Source organism: Empidonax traillii, unplaced genomic scaffold (genome assembly GCF_003031625.1).
Source record: "Empidonax traillii isolate 1590-97213 ecotype Southwest subspecies unplaced genomic scaffold, ASM303162v1 scaffold138:size3245559, whole genome shotgun sequence".
In the NCBI taxonomy this organism is placed as follows: domain Eukaryota; kingdom Metazoa; phylum Chordata; class Aves; order Passeriformes; family Tyrannidae; genus Empidonax; species Empidonax traillii.
Window position 1 is genome coordinate 2,877,666 of NW_020955331.1, and position 17,044 is coordinate 2,894,709.

Genomic DNA, 17,044 nt, shown 5'->3' on the forward strand with positions numbered 1-17,044 from the left:
ACCTACAGACAGAGGCCCATCTGTAACAGAGACATCACTGCATACCTCCAACTCCCAGCCCGTGTTGTTCTAGAGAAGCAAGGCCAGCAAGGCTGCCCAAAGAGAAGTCTATTTCCCAAAAGAGCAGATGGTATAAGGCAGCCACACACACAGAAGGGATGACTGCACAGGTGATGCACACCATGGTGGCTGCAGGGATCCTCCCCCTCCAGGGGACATAATACCACACACCTGAGCTGGGCTGTTGCACCACATCAGCACTGCACCATCGTGGGTCCATCCTGCTGTGGCACACAAGAATCCTTCTGAGGTACTTGGGCACCCCTTCCACAGAGCTGAGCACTGCTGACATGGTGAGGGTCACCCACCACAGGTATGTGACCTGAGTGTCAGCTTGTTTAAACAAAACAAGAAAGGGGATTATTTACCAAGAAAGTATCTCTATGAACAACATTAAGGTTACACCTCTGCTCACATCACGGCAGAGTTCGGCTAATACTACATAAGGGAAAGATGAGCTATAAAAAGTAACAGCAGGACTAGAGGATACTTCCAAACAATGCTCTGCAGCAGCACCCCAGGACAGGGGAGTCAAGTCACTTGGAGTCTCTGAACTTAACACCCTTACAGTTTTCAGATACTTATTCGATGTGAAGGAAAGTTTGACTTTTGCACGGACTACACTGGCTATGTTTTTGGGAGGCAGGACGAACAATTCTCATGTGGATGCACTCCTGCCACTGCAGGCTCTCCACTCCCGTGGAGAGGCCACCAGCCTCTTCTGATCGTGGTCCTGCAGGACACTCAGGAAGCCACTGACTCACGAGCACATGTGGTACTTGTGTTGAGATACTGAACCAGGACTAACAGAAGGGTCTCTAGAAGAATAGCAGTACTTAGAGCAACTGCTCCTTTCCAGCATAGATGGTGCGCCGGAGGTGTTCCCAGGCCACGCAGCCACCCAGTTTCGGGTGAGAATCCGCGGGCTGCACGAGGACACCAGCGGTGGGGAGCGCGGAGTCTCAGCCCACACAGAACAAGCCCCTCAAGATTCCTGAGCCTGGGGAGCGATGGGAGCTTCTCCAGCAGAGATGGGGAGTGAACGCCGCCCTCTGCAGGTAGCTGAAACATGGGCCGTTAGTTGAGAGAGTTTCCTCCCGCTAACGTGCTGTTCCCCGGGGTCCCGCGGGAAGACCACAAAGATCGCACAGGACATGTGAGCGCGACCCCGGAGCGCCCACCGCAGCGGGCAGAGCGCCGCTCGCTCCCGGCCCGCCCCGCTCAGGCCCCGCGCACCTGGTGGCGGAAGGCGGCTCCGCGTAGCAGGTCCCGCAGCAGCCCCAGGCCGATGTCCCGGCTGGCGCCGTCGGTGACGAGGTGGAGGTGCAGCGTGTCGGCGGGGCCCAGCCGGCCGTGCCGCAGCAGCGAGCGCAGCGCCGCCTGCGCCTTGTCGCGGAGCGCGGGGCTGCGCTCCGCTTTGGTGAACATGAGCAGGAGGTGCAGCCCGCGAGCCCCGGCGCGGGCGGGCGCGGACGGCGTGGCCCGCAGGCGGCGGGTGGCGCTGGAGAAGGTCTCGCCGCCACCGCCCAGGTAGTAGAAGGCGCAGACGGCCACGGCCGCGGCGGCCGCCAGGGCCGCGGGCTGCGGGCACCGCATCCAGCCCCGCCGCGCCGGGCTCCGCCGCGCCGCCATCGCGGGGGCGGTGCCGCCCCGGGCCCTGCCCCCGGCCCGCCCCGAGCGAGGCGCTGGGCAGTCACAGCTTTAATGAGGCCGCCCCTTCACAATGACAAAATACAGTGACGTTTGCGATACAAAGTCTACAGCCGTACATAACGCGGAGTACGCAGCCTGTACAGGTACAGCTTAAAAGGGGATGGGGTTTTTTTTACATTTTACTGCTGGAATGCTTAAAAAACCCACCAAGTACAGAGGAACGCACAGATAAAGCAATAAAAGTTCATTATTTCAGACGGAGTAACCTCTCTGCTTGAGGAAATGATGATTTCTTGGAGATTTCTGTCAAAACATGGAAAATCTGGGATCCTAACAGAAAAGTGAGTGGAATTTTTCCTTCTCTGTCATCTCCTTCCATGGGAAGAGGAATAAGAAAATACAGTATGCAGAAAGGTAAAGCAAGCATATGAAAGGGAATATACCAAAGTGGTATACTCATGCTTTTCCCCAGTACTGCCTTTCCAGCGTTGTCTCTATTTTAAAACTGTGCCTCCATGCAAGCACAACAGCAAGGCATGTCGGCTGTCAGGATGCACAAACCAGTGGCATCAACTCTAACTTGGGGAAAAAGTGTCCATGGTGAATGGGCAGAGGTCATAGACTGCAAAACTGATTCTCAAAATATTTTGTGTATTAAAGAATCAGAAAAATCAGCTCAGTCCTTTTGACACTGTAAAAATATCATGTCCGTGGTACTTACACCTGATTTGCAGTTCTATCAAAGGGTCCTTTCATAGTCACTGTGTCATTTGAGATTCTCATGATGAAGTAGCAGAGGTAACATCCACACTTTAAAACAGATGGCTACAGAGAAGCACCGAAGTCCTGGAAACATCACATCAATGCTCCGATTATTCTAGTTCTCACCTTTTTTTCTTTAGTGCTACAAAGTTTTTGCTCTATCCAGGAGAACTAAGAATCCGGACAACACATATGTACTGATGTCATACTGCAAAACAGGAGAACTTCCTCTCTTATGGGGATTTGCTGACAGCAGTTGGAAGGTCTGGTTGCATTTTCTAAAACTATTTCAGCTCAGTATACAAACAGGTGAAATATAAACCCCATGGAGTGAAAAATGCAGTATTAATACAGGGTCCTTTAAAACACTTAACAATTAGAAGCCATGAATGGGGCAATCCAGAGCCCCTGAAATCAGTGCAAAGACTGCCACTAATTTCAGTGATTTCCTGGATTAGGTCCTAATTGGCAAGGAGACTGAAGCCTACTAGGTTAGTAGGCTAATGAGCACCTGGAACACCTGTTCATCAAACTGCAACGTGGGCTGCTTGTGAAAGCAAAGAAACACCTCTACCATCTACCACCTTCACCCAAATTCATGGGAAAAAATTCCAACTGTCTTACACAACTCAGTGACATAATACAGTATGATAATTCAGAAATTTAAGTTTACATGCACTGTACTGACATTAACATAAAACATGAAACCTTGTAAACAGTCAAAACAATTGAGACACTAAGGAGGCACCACAGACACTATTTTAACCAACATGCAATGGACATAAGTTACACCTCTGAAATCAAGATGCATTAGAATATATGTTGAGTTCCTCAACATTTGTCTTTCCAAGAGAATCTTGGAACGTGTGTCTATAAATAGGAAAACTATTACACTATCTTTCAATGGGCCATTTAGTAAATTACTAATTACTAAAAATTACTAAATTACTAAAAATCCACGTGAAAGCTGATTTTTAAATGTGTTCAGAATCTACTGCTTTGTCCCTCACCAATTAAAGCCTACTATATTTCATACCTACATGGAAACATGAACTGGACTTTAAGCTTTCCATTGCCTGGTACAAACCCTGTACATTCCCTGTTAAACCACAATGGAACCTTACTGTTTACTATTCTAGTTATACTCAGATTAATTTTGTGATAAAAATGGGAGTTTCCTAATATTACTGAGCAGAAGATTAGCACTTGAATCAAAACTTGATATGCCGTCCAGATCTTCAGAGCCCTGGTGATAATCGTACATTATTACTCAGGGATGAATGCTGTGAGCCACTGAAGCCATGGAGCACTGAGCCTGCCAGAGCCTGGTGGGACTGAACCGGCAACACGTTCCATGTAACTTAATGGTGTATATTCATTTTTGCTGATGACCAACATGTATTGCACCTGACCTCAAAAAAGGTTTAACTGAATGCAGTTTATCCTGGACATCCTGGCGTACCTGAAAGGACTGGGGAACGAGGCTGCAGGATGAGCAGTGACATGGGTACTCCCTGAGCCGCTGAAACTCTCGTACTGCCGACAAGAGTCACACGACATGTCAGTCAGGTATGTGATTAGTCCCTTAGCACACACAGACTGATACTGTTTCCCACACAGATGGGAGTCAGGAATACAGTGTATGGATCTGCAGAGCTACAGGGAAGCAAGTTCGTCTAGAGAAGTCATCCTGCAAAATTTTTCACAAAGATTTTTTTGGCTAGGAAGGAAATCACCAGTGGAGATTTGAAAAAAGTGTCTCAGGCCTTTTTCCAGCAGCATGGACCGAGACAGCAATTATGCCAACAAGATTTAGGCAGCTTTAGATTACAGCCAATCACACTACATACTGCCCATCACCTTGCTGCAAAAGATAAACATTTAGAAAATCTATATCTAAAGTGTATATTATATAGTCATATCTTACATTGTCCCCTCTGTACACTGGGAATCTTACCTTCTCTAAGATCTACTAAAACACCCACTTCTGTTAAATACTGCTGATTAGGAAGTATGTTATCACCTCATAGACAGCTATTTAAAAACAGCTTACTAAAAATTACTGCTTACAGGTGATATCCTTAAGTTTCTTATTATTCAGACTAAATGCGCTCTTTGGGCAGAGTCTGCTTTTCCTAGCGTAATTAGACCACACACTAAACAAGAATTGTAAAAACTTATAAGATTCTTCTGCTTGGAAAAACAGTCTAGTGGACAATTCTACAACACTACTAATTTTGTGACAATAATAATATCTAGATTTGATACATTATTATATATTTGATGCAAAATTATAAATGTTGGAAATACTTTGTTAAAATTTAACATTCCAGAAAGTTTAAATTTACCATAGTTTACAGAATTAATTTTTTTAACCCAATTTTGCTTATCTTTGCTTGGAGAAAATCCAATAATTTCCTAAATACATTTAAACAGCAGGTTAGCATAATGCCATGGCTATTAGGATTATTAAAAACTCACATTGATACTATGCTACCTAAAACTTCTGCTAAAGTTGTCCATAGGGCAGACAAATAGAGACAAAAAAAGAATTGCATCTGCTGATTTGGGGCTTCAGGTGATTCCTATCTAGGTATTAAATAACCATTAAATAAGCATATATCTAGAGACACCATTTATACAGGCACACTATCAGAGTGGGGCTCACTACTGAATGAAGCAATTGTGCTTCTGCCCTCAGAACACCCAATACTTGGCAAAAATGTGGAGTGAAATTCCTAGGTTTTCTCACGCTCACTTTAGTTTAGACAACCCATACACATCATTACAGATCATATATAGGATACTGCTGCCTGATATAAAAGATTGATTGTCCTAAATTTAGGGTGGCTGCATGCCATATGAGACTATGTATTCAGCTTAAGGCTAGCAGTGAGAACAGCAAAAAGAAAAAGTAAAATACAGCCTGTGCATGACTGTTCTACACAATCTCTACTGGCTCAGTATTTATTTTCACTTCTCAAATTTCAAGTTTTGATGCCAAAATACTACAAAAAACCCCCACATCATGTCCAGAAGGATTCAGTTTATTTTTCATGAAAGGTTCCATTTGTTCATTTAGAAGGATACTTGCTGCATTGAAAGTTTAATTTAAGAGGAAAAAAAAAAAAGAAAAGAAAATAGACTGTTCTTAGGAGTTTGGTCCCCCAGGATATATCCCTTTGTGACTGACCTGCAGTCACCAGCATAAAGGCCAGCCTGGTGTTAAAGCTTCCACTGTGAAAGAGCAGGAGTTACCATGTCTGTTACTAACAGCCTACCTCTAACCAGAGTCAGCACAGGCACAAGAGGATCTGTTAAGTTACAGCCCCACAAACAAAAGGACAACTCAGTATGTCATTATCTGACTTCCCTTCCAAACAGTCCCAGAAAATGCAACCCAGACCTTCTTGTCAGAGGCACATTCTTTACAGCAACAGGGAGACAGATGCCAGTGGATGATCCTGGATAGCAGAGCTGCTCTGACCATCCTGTCATTGGGAGTCTGTAACACACCCAGCTGTGCTCGATGTACGAGCTGCAGACAAACATCGTACTCACAGCTAGTGCTATTTTTGTACTGAACTAGCAGGTATTCAGGGTTTTAAACATTTTCTTCAGCTGCTGAGGTGTATGTACTGTAAAACATAAAACAAGTCATACATTTCCCCAGCTACCACAATCTAAAGCTACATTGGAGTGGTCATTTTATCCGAACTATCTAACAAAATGCATATAATTCATTCTGTCAAAGTAAAAAAAGACTTGTACTATAAGCATCAGGTTCTTTTCCTTCTTGACACTTAAGACTTCTGGGAATCTGACTGTTGGAAGCGGTTTAACTTCTCTGGATTATTTGTTGCCATTTGAGAAAAGTCACGAAAAATGTCCTGATAAATTTCATCTCCTAGGTGGAAAAGAAAAACGAAACAGTATTAAACATTTGTTATAGTCAGCATCACCCACCACTGCACAAATGCTCTACTGTGCAATCAATTACTGTGTAACACTTATGCATGTAAAAACATCGCTTATAGATGCAATGACGTTGATGTGAACTCTTGAGGACTGGCTACTTGCATGCATGTTCTGTAGAAGCAAATTAAACAAAGCCAAACAATACCTGAAACAGTACCTCGCAGGCAGCCACATAGAGGGAAGTTCAGAGTTAGAAAGGAAAAGTGAAAGCATTTTAAAGCAACTTAAAAAGAAAAATATTTATTAGCCATTAAAGAACAAAATCCTTGTTTTTGCAAGGTGGTGCTAACCAAGATTATTTTCAGAAAAATAAATTACGGCATAAATAAAGATTTACTTGGAAACAGAGGTCAGAATTCTTATAGCCAAACAGAACTCTCCATGAAAGAAACAATCAGCAAGCAAATAGGATATAAAAAAAAAGCAATCCTAAGTAGATAAATTATGGTTCATAAATTCTTTTGGTCTACTACTTCAGCAAATATAAATTTTTACATTCTCTTTATCTTTATCTTCCATTACATTTTCCAGTTTGATCATGATATTTCCGTTAGAAATATTTCTTTTGGTTTTCGTTTTTAATCTTCACTCTTTGTGCTTAAACACCACCCAATAGTACATATTCCAAAATGAGGGATGGCAGCAATTTCCACCAGGCCTGTGTTCCTCCCCCTCCCTGTCTACACAGGAAGATACATTCAGGAATGATTACTTCTTGAGTCATAGCCAAGTTATTCTTTTGCCACTTTAGAATGGACATTTTCACATTTCTTCATCTTTTGCAGCATTTTGGGCCTTCAGCTCAGGTTTCATTTTAAAACATTAACCATACCCTATTCCTTCAAAGGGAATTAAATGCATTACACATTTGGTTTGGTCCGGAATTATACAGCCATCCAGATTTTACTGTCGTCCCCATACAGACGATCACACATTGCACAAGATCCCAGCACTACTGTTTTTTGCTGACAGTTTGATTAACAGCATGACAAAGAAATCAACCCAAAATCTCTCTCAACATGTATGCTGAACATGAAGATTTTTTTTTTCCCCAACATGATTGTGGAAGAAAAGCATGTTTTTGTGCTTAAACATTTGCACTACTGTGAAGTTACATTGTTTTGTTTTTCCATCTCTTAATTTACATTTCCAATGTTAAAACTATTATTCTTTTGGAGATGAGACTCCATTCTTTTGAAAACACTTTCACAAATGGTAACTGACCTTCCAGAAATATTTAACATGCATGGCATGTGGGATTATACAAAGATGCAGTGACATAATTCTTCCCAGACTTTGAAGATTAATACATTCAATACTGCTCTACTAGGAAAAGTCAGTTATAGTGAAATTCCCTTTTGGTTTTCAGATTTAATTTCAAGTATGGTGTCCCTGCCCATGGCAGGGGGGTTGGAACTAGATGATCTTTAAGATCTGAGATTCTGTGTTCTAGAGATGAAGCAGGCACAAGACACATTTCATTGTAACAGTTTGTGATAACTGCCTGCACTGGGAAATCAGCACAGAATGGAGCTGCAACATTCACCAAAAGAACAGCTATGAAGGGCAAAAGGCAGAATCAAGCTTGTGTGATAAAAGCAATTATGCTTTTAATACAGAAGTGGGTTTCACTGGTGAACTAGTATTGTAGTTCAAGTTGCCATACTTGGTTCTTTCAAATTAACTTCAAAGAAAAAAGAAAAGCTATTTTTGCAAGATACTTTGTGGCTCTGTTTTTGGCTCTATTACATAACAAAAATATTACATTAAAAAATAGACTAAAATAAAGTGCCCCTTTAGTTTGTATGCTGCATTAAAGTACTTAATACTGTAAACATTATATTTATTTTAAAATTCTACTTTAAAACTGAATTCTGGAAACTCCCTTTCTAAGCAATGTTTTCCCTAAAGTGCAGATTTTATGTACAAAAATACTATAACACTGCTTTACCATTTAACACCAGAGTAACTCAAAAGGCACACATTATACATTCAAGAAAAGGTAGGAAGAAAAAGTAGCAATGCTAATACCAAAGAGCTGGCAGACATACTGTAGCACCAGGAGGTGAGCACTTAAGTGGTATACAAGAGACAGTACTATGGTGCATATGGCTTCTACCACCAGAAATGAACTTTTTGTGGAACAAGTTGGTTTCAGCTAGTTCCCATTCTAGGAATACTTTGGAAGACCAACTGTACCTTGCAAAACAATTTATACATTCTCTCCGTAGCTCAAACCTGCCAGGTAGATTTAAATTGGAAATGTCAATGCCATTAGCTACATTAGCAATTGTTCATCAGCTGCATTACTGGAGCTGAGGAGTTGGCAGTTGGCTTCATTCTGACGACAGCAAACTCATACATCAATATTTATCCTCACATACTCCCAGCAAAAATACAGTTGTCTTGAAAATCCTTATTTTCTTCTAGAATCATAATTTTGGAACACTGGAGCTCTAAAATAAGGGCAGTGCAAATAATTTAACTTGTATATGCAGTGAAAAAGACCTGCATCTCCTACAACCACAAAAAGGTGTGATACCTTGTGACAGCAGAGACAGGTTTTGTGCTTACTCTGACACAACCCTTCCAACACACACGGACATTCAAAACACTCAAATACTGACTTTTGAACTTGTAAAAGAAACTTCAGCAAGTAAAGAATTGAAGGGGGCAGTGCTGTGCTACCTAAAGATACAGAAAGATCTCCTGGCTGGGACTCTGTGCTACAGCTTGTGGCCTTAATTGTCAAAAATTATTCTAATGATATCTTCCCCGATTTTGGGTAAGCTCTGCCTCCTGAGGCAACTCTACTCTGTTGTCAATCTCAGCTTACCAGCTGCAAAGTATCTGGATGAGATTGTATCAACTGCAATCTCTAGATTCTACTGTAATACAAACTGATAGAAAGGTCACAATATTTTCAATACTTTCAACACTTTTCTAGCTTTTGATTTCAACTATCTAATTGAAGAATGTGTCTAAAAATTATTTTGAATGAATTTTCAGAGGAAAATAGTTTCCCCCCTCTACCTCACTTTTTCATGTAAGTAGTGTCTGTATTTGTTATGAATGAAGCATTCATAAATATTTCTAATGTTCAGTAACAAACCAAGGATTTTTGTACAAACCATAGAAACATATTTTTGAATTTGTGATAGGTCAATTAGATGTTCGAAAATATTCAATTACGATTTAGCACAGAGCTTTTGAGCCAAAATACACACCTCCCTTAAAACAAAGGCATTTTACTATTTGAAGCTGAGAGTTACTATTTATAACTCTTAAAATAAAAGAGAGTAAACTCAAAAATACTTCAACATTTGCTACCTTCAACCTGTCAGTGAAGTAATATGCACTGTATCAGAAAACATCTTTAAACTGAAATTGGCCACACTGGCAACAGCCTGCCTCATTTTCTGAAAAGGGAATTCTTCCTCTTTTGAGCTCATAAGCTGTCAAGGAAAGCATTTGAATTCCTGAGTGTCGAGAGTACTTTTATTGTTTAATTTGAATTTCCTTGAAGATTCGTTCAAAAATAGATTAAAAAAACTATTCTTAAGGAGAAACCAAATATAACTGGTCTATTTAATAGAGTTCATCTGGGATTTTGACATGAGACTCAGTGTTGCCCCTTGACTATATTCCAGTCCCAATCTGGTAAGAAATGTAAGCACACATAATCCTTTTGAATCAGTGGAAAATACATAAGGGCTTTATGAGCCAAGAATACTCAGCACTCAAAAATAAGGTTTGCCTTTCACTTCTGCCAGGTATAGCGGGGTGTTTTTAGCTGTCTAACTTTACAATCAAGTGTGCCTTCATTACTGGTATTTGCAAGACATTAAATTGGGTTCCTGTGGAAGCATACCATAACAGAGGAAATGGCTTGCACAAATATCACATTGGGACATAGTGTAAATTAGGACTGAGTGCTTGAGAATAAAGTTGCACATATTCATTAAATATAATTTGATACTTTCTTGTTGCAGTTGGCTCAAATGTCTGCCAGTTTCTATTTTGTTTTTAACCAAACAGATACTATGCATACAAAAATACATACTCAAGAATGACTGCTTTGTTTCTTGTAAGTGTCTTAACAAATAAAAGTATTTAAAAATAAAATCTGAGGAAATAATACTTTCCTATTTCTGTCTGGACTTACTTTGAAATATTTGATGTACACTTTTTACATTGGTGTGCAAGCTTTTTTTTCTTAAAAAAAGAAAAAGAGGACCATTCCACAGGAAGGAGAATGGTATCCTGCAATAAGATGAACTCCTCAACTCCTCTGAGCAAGATGGATCAGAAATCCACTGTTAAATAATGTCATATATATCCTAACATTCTGCAAATTTCAAAGGAACAACAACTGGAACAAAACTGTGGACAACTACCAGCAAAACAGAGTGGTAATGGCTGTAGTAATACACTACTATAATGATGCTATTTAAACAGTTTCCTTTTAGGTCCTCTAAATACTATTACAAAGTCAGACCAGTGAATTTCAATGAAGTTTCAACATGTGTTGGTTTATAAAAAAATGTTACTGTATGAAGCTATCTTGAATTTCCCCCAGACACTAAGAATCTAATTGTAAACTGATAAATTCCTGTATACACTTCCTATATTGCATTTCAGTATGGTTATTAGTAGAGTATTGACCTGGCTGCCCATAGAGTCCTTCCGATTCCCGCATTTCTTCATTCATCCTTGCTAAACGCAACCTACGATTTAGAAAACAAAAAGAACAATATGTCATCTTCAAAGCACAAAAAAAGACTACAATGCAAGACCTACAATGCACTGCTGAACATCACATCAATGAGGTCATCTATGGATAATGAGTTCTGATTTTAGCTCATTCTCCCCATTTTTCTGTAAAGGAATTTTGACATTTCTTTTACTTTTAACTTGAAACAGAACAGCAAAACTTATCTATTAAAAAAACAAAATGTACCACTTACAATGTTACAATATCTGCATTTGCAGCTTCTACTGCTATACTCAGTGGATCTTTCCCATCTTCATCAGTGGCATGCTGGTTTGCTCCTCGTTTTAGGAATAAACACACTTGTCTGTTTAGAAAGAGCATTTAAAAATATTTTTGACAACAATAAGGAAATAAAGGCAAATAAATTCAGGCTGGATACAACGTATTAGGCTTAAATCACAAAAAGTCTCTCAAATATGTCAAAATAGTGCTGTTCATCTAGAACATGTTACCATAGTAGTAAGCAAAACCTCTATTTAATCCACATTAGCAAACACATGTCTGTTTTGCTAGTGGGCGAGACTGCTAAATGAAAATACTATTTTCTTTCTCACAGCCAGAGCTTAAGAAAAACCTGTATCACCTGATATAGTATTAAAATGCGAGAATATCTGGGGCAATGAAGAAGCTTCACATGAACAACTATAGTAAAGGATGGCTGTTCACAAATTGAGGAGCAGCGAGTTACCCAGTGTGTCCTAGAACCGTAGCATGGTGCAGGGGCCCTCTTCCTTTCATGTCTCTGATGTTCACATTGGCCCCATTCTGCAGCAAAAATTCACAAGTAACCAATGAACCCTATGGAATAAAACCAAGGAAACAATTCAGCACCAGATCTCTAGAATAAGAGTCAAATCTGTTCTGCCTTCTCACCATTTAGCCATGTGGCAAAGGAGACAAAAGGGATTTGCTTCCATATCAACTCTGAACACCACTACGGTTATATAATTCCAAATAAAGCATTGACAGGAAATAGTTCAGAAAGAAGTTTGAGAGAACACTTTAAACACAACTTCAACATCGCATTATCATCCATTAGCGAAGCAGTTCAAAAGGAACAGTGACACAGAAACATCCCTGTTATCCCTCACCTCCTCCCCCATCAGCCAGGGCTGGATATCACATACCCCTCTCACTGCCTGAATGAGTGGAGTTGCTTTGTTTTCTTCTACATTGACCCAGTTTACTTCAGCTCCATGGGCCAATGCTTCTGCCATATGAGGAAGATTCTTCTCAAAGGCAGCTCGGTACAACTGCAATCCTGGACTGGGCTGCTTGGAGTCACAGAACACGGAAGACTCTTGCTTGTCTCCTTCTGAAAAGAAAAAAAAGAAGCTTATCTAATTTCTGTTTTTACAAGGTAACTCCTGCAATTCTGATCAAAACTGTCACTCCTCTGGCATAAGGAAGCTAAGGTTTTGCAGAATGCTGTGTATTCTTGCCCCATTCTGCCAGAGGAAGTCACAGATGCCCTTAGCCTGTTCACGCCTGTTCAGGCCTGGCCTCTTCGCAGAACTATTACTGCACAGAAAACATTCTCTCCACGTTACTGGCACATGTGTATATCCTTCAATCTACATATTCCATGTCATTTCTAAGAAATTATTTTAGGTTTCAAGTGTGTTTTATTCTAAATTGCAAGATATGAATAAAACTAATCTCCTGCATAGATGTAGTCATAGAAATATATCTTTATCTGCAACAGCTTGATACACCTGAATATGAGGCTAATACTGTTCTGACCTAATTTTCACTAAAAGATACCATTGTCATTTACCAATTACTTGCTGTGGCTATAATCTTTTGGACTAAAGCATAATCTTTCTCTTCATCTCAGTAACAGTTATACAGAGTGAAGTCTGGGAGAAAAAAAACATTGTTACATGAAATCTTTCATGAGTTACAGCACCAGAAATGTTTTTATAATGCAGTGAAAAAGGATCCAAGCCACATGCTGTCTGCCTACAACCACAGCTGTGAACTACTGGATTTACAACATACCTCAGAAGAGTGCTTTGATGTAGAAGAATAATAAGAATTAAATAATAATAATAATAATAAATAAATGTTTTGGATACTTTGACAATCCATACTCAATACGTCTGTCAGAACAGCATGCTAATATTAGATAGCAAATAATTTCATCAATCAATTCATAGAACTTCTGAGTTAAAGGGTAATGTTTAAGGACATGGTCAATTCCATGCAAGCAGAAAACAGAAAAATTAAGCAAGAATGCTCAAATAACACATAAAAGCCCATTATTTTTGACTCAACAGGAATTCTGCCTCCAAGGATTTATCTATTTATAACAGGATTATGCATTTCTGTCAGACTTGTCTGCCTCAAAATGCAGCATTGCTCTATCTGCAAAAAAAAAAAAAAAAACCAAAGTCTTGGATCAGTCTGGAAAAAACACAGTTCTTTGAACCCATTTAGAAGGATTAAATGCAATTCTTGGTAGCAAGTCTGGAGGAAAAATCACTCAAGCAATTTTTACCCTTGTTAAAAGCATTTCAACCCACCAGGATCGCAGAGACTAATTTTATCACCAAGCACTAGTCTCTTTAACAAAAAATGCTACCAAGTCATAGCATTTAAATTTGCATCTTAAAATGCAAAGCCTAACATACCTGGTTCATACAAACTGTTGGCTGATATAGTAGAGGCAAGGTGTTCTCTGCTGTCCTCAGTGCTTGGCTGGATCCCACTGTCACTGCTTCGGACTGTTTTGGGGAGAAATTGCAATTACTATGCAGAGCCTAAGTTATCTGTTCTTCACAGATACCATGATAATAAAGCAAGCTCTTATACTTGGTCCTGAACACATAATTTTTTAAAATGGCTACTAATTATTCAATGTTCTTAATGCATCCATAGAAAAGTATGGAGTCACGTTTTGCAACCATAATGTTTATAATAATAGTAATAATAAATGTCAAAAGGATAAAAAAAAAATCAGGATAAGTAAAAAAGCTTAAATTATTTCATGAAGATACTAAGCAATGCAGTAGCCTGGAGACAATAGATTAAAGCAGGGAGATGCCCACAACACAGGATGGATCACTAGTGCAAATACTGAACACGCCACAGCTGAAGTACTTACTACTACGTAGTTTTGAAGAGGTATCAAAGTAGGAGAAGAGTGAATCTAGTTCATCAGGACAGAACAGAGACTCCCGCCTCGCCTCGTCGCTACTTACAGCAACCGCTGGGACATGCAGGTTAGCAAAGCACAAAGCAGGCAGTAAGGAAGGGACAGGGCAGGAGAGAACATTATTGGAGAGATTAAGGGTGAAAATACGGAGGGAAGAAGGTGGTTAATATGTTTTTGAATGATTAGCATACCCATTCCAGATTCTTCCCATGTAAAAATGCACATTTCTGAACAAGTCTTTTCTCCTCTATACTTCTGCACTAGGCTATGACCCATTAAAAAGTAGATTCTGATTTTTCTGCATGAGGCAGAAATCAATTGATATAAAAATATGTTACTTTACAAAGAACAATGGGTAATACAGCTAAGAAGATAAGTGTGTAAATACCTTTTTGGGATGCTGCACCTTGTTCCCCTGCCAAAAGGGATTTTTCAGGACCACTCTGACTTTTCTCTTCCTGACTTGGAGGCAAAACTTTTGTTCCAGATTCAAGCAGAGGTACTGATGCAGCTTGCTTCTCTACAAACTTTCTCTCCACATATTTTGCTCTGATGTATGCCTCCTTCTCCTGCCTGTCATATACAAAATCCCTGGAGTTAGTAAGCTAATATTTTAGTATTTTCATGTATTAAAAGAACGCCTATTTCATACTAAAGTCAGTACCCCAGATTGTTCTTTGGCATTGCACATAAGACACACCTATAGCACATTTTCAGAAATATGCAAAGCACACTAACTTTTTCTGGATTCTTGATTAACTTTCCATAAGGCTCAAAAGAAAGTAATTTTGTTAAGTTTATGTAAGTGTATTTTCTTTCAGGCAGACACTTTAGAAAGTGGTATGTGGAAAAAATAAGCATTAGTTACTGTATGTTACTTCTTGGTATTAAACCTTTATACGTGTTTTACATTGTTAATAACCAATTAATAAAGCATATATTTAGTTCCTTATGTAAATATAAATTACAACATTTGTTAAGGGAATATCAAGATTACACAAGAAAACAATTGCAAGTCTTAGGTAGGCACAGCTCCCAGTTCCATATTGCATACTGAAATATTTTTTCTTGTAACCTGAGGTTATCAGCTTAAGACACAAAACCAATTAAGCCATGATAAAAGGGGCTATAATTATTACCATTAAAACTGCTGAAAAGCAGTTACTACTAGAAGGAATAGCTAGCAGAACAGCTAGCAAATCTCCTACATTACTTATACTATTATCACTCTCTCCAAATTGCCAACACTCCATAAAATGCTGTTTTCTATACCATAAAACTGCCTGGCAGCAAGCAGCACAGAACTGGAAAGGTAATAAAAAAACCAAGTTTTAAGAGATACCCTATACAGCAGCAAAAAATATCAGGAAACTACCTTCAGAACAAATTGGCATCAGAGGAATTGAAGACAGCAGTACAATGATCAGAACGCTGCTGTAAAGCAGCAGAGCTCATGTACAATGTAGGCAGGAAGAAGAGAACATTCTAGGGGATCAGGGAACAAAAGTCAAACTCAGAAACAAAGTCACTGTAAAAAAAGGCACAGCCAGAGGCTCCTTCCAGGAACACTCAGGAGTACTGGCTGGCTGAGCTGGTACCAAGAAGAGAGGAAACAAAATCCACATGCCCATTTTGATGCTACAGAGCTGTCATCAAAAGTAGGTAGTGAAATCAGAAAAAGAACAAGTGAACAGGAGAAGCAGAAAGGGACCAACAGAGAGAACACCCAATAAAGACAGAGTGAGAAAAAGGGAGAGAGCAAAACATCCTGGTGATACAGGTAAACAAAGACTACACCAAAGGAGCGTTACACAGTTAACTGCCAGCATGTTTTAAAGCTGGAGGCTGAAGGAAGCAACAAGAAAAGGTAGTAACAGGCACTGCTAGTAAAATAATACCTTTGGCTTCCAGATTGTGGCTTCTTTACTCCCACTTTTTCCAACTTCGCTTCATATATTCTATTTATAACATCATTTCCCAATTCACACATAAGCTATAAAGCAAAATAAATAAATTCAAATATAGTTGTAAAAAGCTTTATCTACCTATTTAGTTGTTTTCAACCTCAGTCTATTTTTACAATATTTTTCCCTGGTAAAAGTACACTTACAGAAATGAGTTTGTATCATGATAATGAAACAGTCAATTAATAGAGAGACCAAATCCTGAGTAAGAGAGCAAAAAATATAGTCCACTCTATTAAAGTGCCTTTCCCTACTGAAAGAGGATTGCTAAAACAACCACCAGAATGACACCCGCAGGCCTCATTAACAAAGGTGCTCCTTCCCACCAGCTTTGCCAAGGAGCTGCTCTTACCCCATCAACAACAGACAATTCAATCAATTCTATTCCATCCTAACCAATGGATGGTTTTGCTAAACCATAATCTGATATGACTATAGAAAAAGAACAAATATAAAACTCACCCTGCAGATACTACTTAAAGGAGAATTTGGTCCTACTGATGGCAATGAACAGACTTCTTGCTTCTAATAGCAGGTAGAATACTTTGCTCTGGTATTTACATAAATAGTACAAGGGGTCTAGCTTGGTTTTTCAGGGCGGGAGGGGGATGGAGTGGGTTGTTTGCTTTTCTCAGCATGAACACATTGATATTAAAATTACTTAAGGTCAAACCACAAATGAAACACTACTACTCA

General features: G+C 39.6%; 2 protein-coding genes across 7 annotated transcripts in view; both read right to left on the bottom strand.

Annotated features, from left to right (window-relative positions):
- XXYLT1 (xyloside xylosyltransferase 1) overlaps positions 1–1,692 on the bottom strand; it is a 33,748-nt gene extending 32,056 nt beyond the window's left edge. The window contains exon 1 of the mRNA XM_027884125.1: positions 1,297–1,692. Coding sequence (XP_027739926.1) covers positions 1,297–1,692 — 396 coding nt within the window. The remainder of the gene's footprint in view (positions 1–1,296) is intronic.
- Positions 1,693–1,854: 162 nt separating this feature from the next.
- The window catches only part of ACAP2 (ArfGAP with coiled-coil, ankyrin repeat and PH domains 2), a 60,669-nt gene continuing 45,479 nt past the window's right edge, over positions 1,855–17,044 (bottom strand). For 3 of the 6 annotated variants that reach the window (XM_027883944.1, XM_027883945.1, XM_027883946.1), the window contains 9 exons: positions 16,283–16,377; positions 14,773–14,957; positions 14,334–14,438; positions 13,861–13,953; positions 12,355–12,542; positions 11,916–12,025; positions 11,421–11,531; positions 11,119–11,180; positions 1,855–6,382 (listed from right to left, as the gene is read on the bottom strand). In XM_027883944.1, coding sequence (XP_027739745.1) covers positions 6,279–6,382; positions 11,119–11,180; positions 11,421–11,531; positions 11,916–12,025; positions 12,355–12,542; positions 13,861–13,953; positions 14,334–14,438; positions 14,773–14,957; positions 16,283–16,377 — 1,053 coding nt within the window. In that variant the 3' untranslated portion in view covers positions 1,855–6,278. The remainder of the gene's footprint in view (positions 6,383–11,118; positions 11,181–11,420; positions 11,532–11,915; positions 12,026–12,354; positions 12,543–13,860; positions 13,954–14,333; positions 14,439–14,772; positions 14,958–16,282; positions 16,378–17,044) is intronic. The other 3 variants (XM_027883949.1, XM_027883948.1, XM_027883950.1) reach the window with 2 other exon arrangements.